General features: G+C 43.6%; 1 protein-coding gene across 1 annotated transcript; it reads right to left on the bottom strand.

The window, feature by feature from the left end:
* Positions 1-1,943: 1,943 nt before the first annotated feature.
* On the bottom strand, positions 1,944-2,880 carry LOC118703904 (non-secretory ribonuclease-like). Its single transcript, XM_036411272.2, has 2 exons — positions 2,770-2,880; positions 1,944-2,543 (listed from the first exon to the last, which is right to left on the bottom strand). The coding sequence occupies exon 2, from the start codon at positions 2,536-2,538 to the stop codon at positions 2,074-2,076; it is 465 nt and encodes a 154-aa protein (XP_036267165.1). The 5' UTR covers positions 2,539-2,543; positions 2,770-2,880; the 3' UTR covers positions 1,944-2,073.
* Positions 2,881-4,874: the final 1,994 nt, after the last annotated feature.

The raw sequence follows: 4,874 nt of genomic DNA, 5'->3' as shown, positions 1-4,874 counted from the left end.
TACATATGCCAACACCTGATCACTTCTTGCTGGTCAACTGCTACCAGTGACTGTGAGACATCCTCACCTCCCACTGCCGTTACTGCAAAGGGCTATCACTGCTGCCTGCTTCCCCCTCACAACTGATGGCAGCCTGAACGATCCTTTGAAAGCATAACTGACATAATGTAACTCAGCTCAGAAATCTCCATAGTTAAAATTTTTCTATAAGGTCTGCATTTCTCTTAGAATAACGGCTAAAGTCATAAAAGACTGTATGCCCTTACATGATCTGTCCTCCAGTATCCTTACTTTTCAAAACTAACCTCCTACTACTCTACCTCTATTCATGTTTCTGTAATGCCATGCTCTCTAATACTCCCTGAAATACCAGATACATTCCTGCCTGATGACCGCCTTAGGCCCACCTCAGTCCACATGTGCATGGCAACCTTCCTTAGCCTTTTACATTTTATCAAAAGTCATGTTGTCGAGGAAACCTGGGTTGACTACTGTTCTTTAAAATGCTATGAATGTGGACACATGTAATATCTTAATCAATCTAAAAAATTAAAAAAGAAAATGAATAAATTAAACATGGTTTTCTAATCTTAAATTCACTCTAATATTTTTTGTGCTTTTGAATACCTCTTAGAATTCTGTCTCTTGCTCTTTCTGATGACCTAAGACCCTTAAGATACAATTAACCCACCGAAACCGGTTTGGCTCAATGGTAGAGTGTCAGTCTGCGGACTGAAAGGGCCCAGGTTTGATTCCGTTCAAGGGCATGCACATTGGTTGGGGGCATATCCCAGGTAGGGGGTGTGCAAGAGGCAACTGGTCAAGGTTTCTTCTCTATCTATCTCCCTTCCTCTCTGTAAAAAATCTATAAAAAATATTTTTTAAAAAAAGATACAATTAACCCCTTCTAAGCAATGAAGGCTTGTTTCACTCCAAAAGGAGCAAAACTGCAATGGCTTCTTCAGAGGAGATGTTTGGATGCAGCTAGTATGTAAGTACTACAAAGCAAGAATTACTGACTGAGTGGAAGGTGAGAGGGATTCGATTGCTACATCCCTGGGTCTGGAAGTGGAGCTGAGAACAGGAGGTCAGAAGCCCCAGAAAGAGGTGGAGGTAGAGGTAGAGATTTGATGACATGCCACCTCTGTATAAGCGAAAGGCAGACACTCCAAAAAGACATCCCTCAACCCCTGCCACCCAAACAATCACATGAATGCTGCCCCTGACCACAGTTTGCCAAGTGATTTCTCTTTCTTTTCCTCATTTATTCTTGAGTGCAGCCCTGTGATGGAAGTGGGAAAGGAAATCTCATTATCCAGCTTTTCTCTCTGTGGCTCTACAGCCCCCAAATTCTAGAGCCAGTGCTCCTTTCTGACCAGAGTGAGAATGAGTCATTGATTACCGCGTGGGGCAGCAGTTGAGGCTAAAATGGGCAAGAGCATCCTCATCCTCATGAGATATCCCAATTGTGTGCTCTCTCCTTGCCCTTCCACCACCTCAGGACCAGCTTCTCCCTTTTCCAGGACACAGAGATTGCCGGGTAAAACTCCCCATCTTCTCTAGGCAGCACTGGAACCTGCGAATGTGCTACCTGATCAGGTGATCTCATTCACACATTGGACCCAGGATCCAGTCCTAGTATACCCAGGAATACCTGTAGAACTGATTAACTCTTTTACAGAAAAATATCTCTGTAGTTTAAATAAAAATTGTCATCTCATCACATAAGGTATTTTATCCATGTTTTAGATTACAACAAAAAAGTTTACATTTCTCATATAATTTATTACTCAATCAGACAGAACCAAAGGCCTTCGCTTCTTATTTACTTAACTGGGCCCATTTACCTCTTCGGGTGGAAATACACAGATCAGTCAAAGCTTTGGGTTTTCAATGTGAAGAAGAGAGAAAGGACATTCTGAGTCACTTCATTTTACAAGGAGTTTATTGCCAGTGCACAGGAGTTTCAGGGCAGCAGAACTTAAAGGGGTTGTGGGCTGGTGGTGAGGACTGGTGCTGATATCCAGGATGGATGGTGGCATGGGACCATGGCTGTGCCTGCGGGCACAGAGCTTAGTAGATTCTATCAAAGTGAACTGGACGATTCCTTCTATTACAGGCAACACTGTAGTTTCTCAGTAAGGTTACTTGCTGGTATTGGCACTGATTGTAAGGCAGTGCTGGTCCTGTGAGGTTGCAGTAGGTAAGATTCACTGCAGCTTGGCTTCTATAGCAATTAGGACTAATTCCATCAAGGCAGGTAATATTTGTCGTGTAACAGAGATTAACGACAGCAGCAAGTGATGTGTTGATGAAAGTATTTTGCGGTTTGCACGGCCTCTGGAAACTCATATAATTAAGGTGGTTAATCGGCTGCATTGCAATGGTGCATCGAGCATTGGTCATGTTTACGTGTTGAACTTCAAACCACTGAGCCCAGGTTAGACCCCCAGGTGGGGCATGGAAGGAGATCACCATTCCCATGAGCCCCAGCAGCAGAAGGAGACAAAGCTGGGAATCCCGCTGTGTTGGAACCATGTTTCCTGTCAAAAGAGAAGCATCTCCTGCATCCCTGCACAGTGGTGACACATCCCTTCATCTGTCACCCAGAAGGGCCCCTGCTGTCACCAAGGCCCTATTTCCTTTCCCTTCAGCACCCCTCCAAGCCTGTCTTGTGTCCTGGGTACTAACCCAAGCTCAGTCCCCTGGCAGTTGCTGTCCCATCTCTGGTCCTTCTGTCCCAACCCCAGGAGGGGGTCATTGTCTTACCCAGTCCAGTGCTGTGGCTGCTGTGAGAACAGATCCAGCTGTGGTCCTGGGTCTCAGGCGCAGCTGCTCTCCTCTGTCCTGTGGACTGAAGATATAGAGCAGCCCATGTGGGTGGGGCCAGCAGAGCCAGGAGGGGTTTGAGTGTAAGATGTGCAGAATCCCACAGATTGGCACATGACCCACTTTTGCAATGAGCCTCTTGTTTTATGCTTTGCCAATCTACACATACCTCAGGACAGCTGGCTGATGCTTCTGAGGTACAACTCTGATGGCTGGAGTCATGCAGAGCACTCTGCAGCCAGTGGGGAAAACTGCCCACTGGCTGCAGAGTGGCCATAAATTTTAGAACTCAACTTGGTGTGGCACTGAGGGACTGAAGTGCAGAAAGGCAGGCCTAGTTCTCAGAACAAAGGGAGCCCAAGGGCTGTCTTCCCAGGGGGAACCCAGGTCCCCTTCACTGAGTGATCTCCCTGGTCAGCCCTCAGCCAATGTTCTGCATCTCATCACCTTCCTGCGCTGCCATCTGGAGCTCTGAGTTCCTTGCTGCTTAAAATCCTAAGCTGTATAGCGTTTCTTAGGTGTCCTTGAGGTTTGTTGTTTGCTCTCCCTGTATGAGAATCACTTTCACATGTTTTAAAACATGACTTGATTTTTTTGGTTTACTTTCTGTGAAGTGTTCTAATTTGAAAACAACCAGAGGGAAGATTTTCTGTAGAATCTGCCCCTGGGTAAACATGTAGTGTATTTGAAGGATACTGTGCAGAGAAGGGGATGGACATCTTAGTGGGCAGGCCTCATACTAAAAGGTGTTAAATTTCTGGTCAAACTTGTAGGTTAGAAAACTATACTCAACCCTTAAATGGTATCATATACCCGTTCAACAAAAAGATTCACATCATTTTTAATTACTTTTCTATATTCCTGTTATTTGGAAATGCCATACTTTGATACTTGATGTCATTATGTCAATGAGGACATAGTGGTGACCTGGTCAGGACCCCGGGCAGATCTAGTAACACTCAGCCTTAAATCCTCTTCTTGCTGAAATTCATTAATATCTTTTTTTTTTATCATGAAATAGTTTTTTTAGATTACCATATTTTTATTGTCACTATTATAGACATTTTTATAATGTATGCTTTATGGAAATCATTTCCATAAGTGATCAAGACGTAAAATTGCATTAAATGTAGTCACTCCTTTGTGTTGCTGACAGCCACATTAGGTAGAAATATAGACCTGTAACCCAGTGTCTATATTATGAGGCAAAAGGCATATACTGCAGTCACAGGAGTATATCTGGTCAAAAACCTGTTCTGATCAGCACATACAGTGTTTCTTATAATACTGGATTTTTAATACTAACTTTTCAAATTGTGAGAGTTCACATAAATTTGCGTGTCTATCTTATTTGTAAAAATTAGGAAATGTTGATGGGTGCACTGAGTTTCCATTACCATAAGGCAGCGTTTCCCAAACTTTTGACATATGTGTACCCCTTCTATAATTTTTGTAATGCTGAGTACCCCTCATACTCATGAGAATGTAGAATTAGGTGCAGCTAAGCACGGTGCAACGCTTACCCCCACCAAACTCTTCCCGTACCCCTGTGGGTACGCGTACCACACTTTGGGAAACACTGCCATAAGGGATCAGTTGAGCTGAGTCAGCAACTGAGTCTGTTGAAAGAAGCAATTGTGCGGGGGTCTCCACTGACCCTATTCCTCCCTCCTGATTCACATCCTGTCTGTTCACTCAGTGAAGGCTCCTGCCTGGCTCCTGTGGGCAATACTTTTATGACCTAGCAGCCTTGTTATGTGTCCCAAGTAGCAACTCACATAACACCCTGCCCAATTTACAACTATGTTTTTCCTTTAAAATTGTATTCAGAGCACACCTCCTATGATTTTTCTGGATGTTTTCTCTATAGCTTTCCTCTGGACATTTCAACTGCTCTTTTTCTTTCCCCCTCCAGAAATAGTACAGAAAATCTAGTTTGATATCAAGATCTGTTGGAGAGGACTTCTTTATATGAGGCAGGAAAATATACAAGCCCATGTTAATTAAAGTACACTGTAACTTCTATGTACATTTGTCTTTAATAG

Source organism: Pipistrellus kuhlii, unplaced genomic scaffold (genome assembly GCF_014108245.1).
Source record: "Pipistrellus kuhlii isolate mPipKuh1 unplaced genomic scaffold, mPipKuh1.p scaffold_m20_p_1, whole genome shotgun sequence".
Classification (NCBI taxonomy): Eukaryota; Metazoa; Chordata; class Mammalia; order Chiroptera; family Vespertilionidae; genus Pipistrellus; species Pipistrellus kuhlii.
The sequence above is the reverse complement of the archived record's forward strand: the minus strand, read 5'-3'. Positions and strand labels throughout refer to the sequence as shown.

Bases quoted from the DNA above. Each gene is read 5' to 3' on its own strand.
- LOC118703904 (XM_036411272.2), bottom strand. From the start codon at position 2,538: ATGGTTCCAACACAGCGGGATTCCCAGCTTTGTCTCCTTCTGCTGCTG.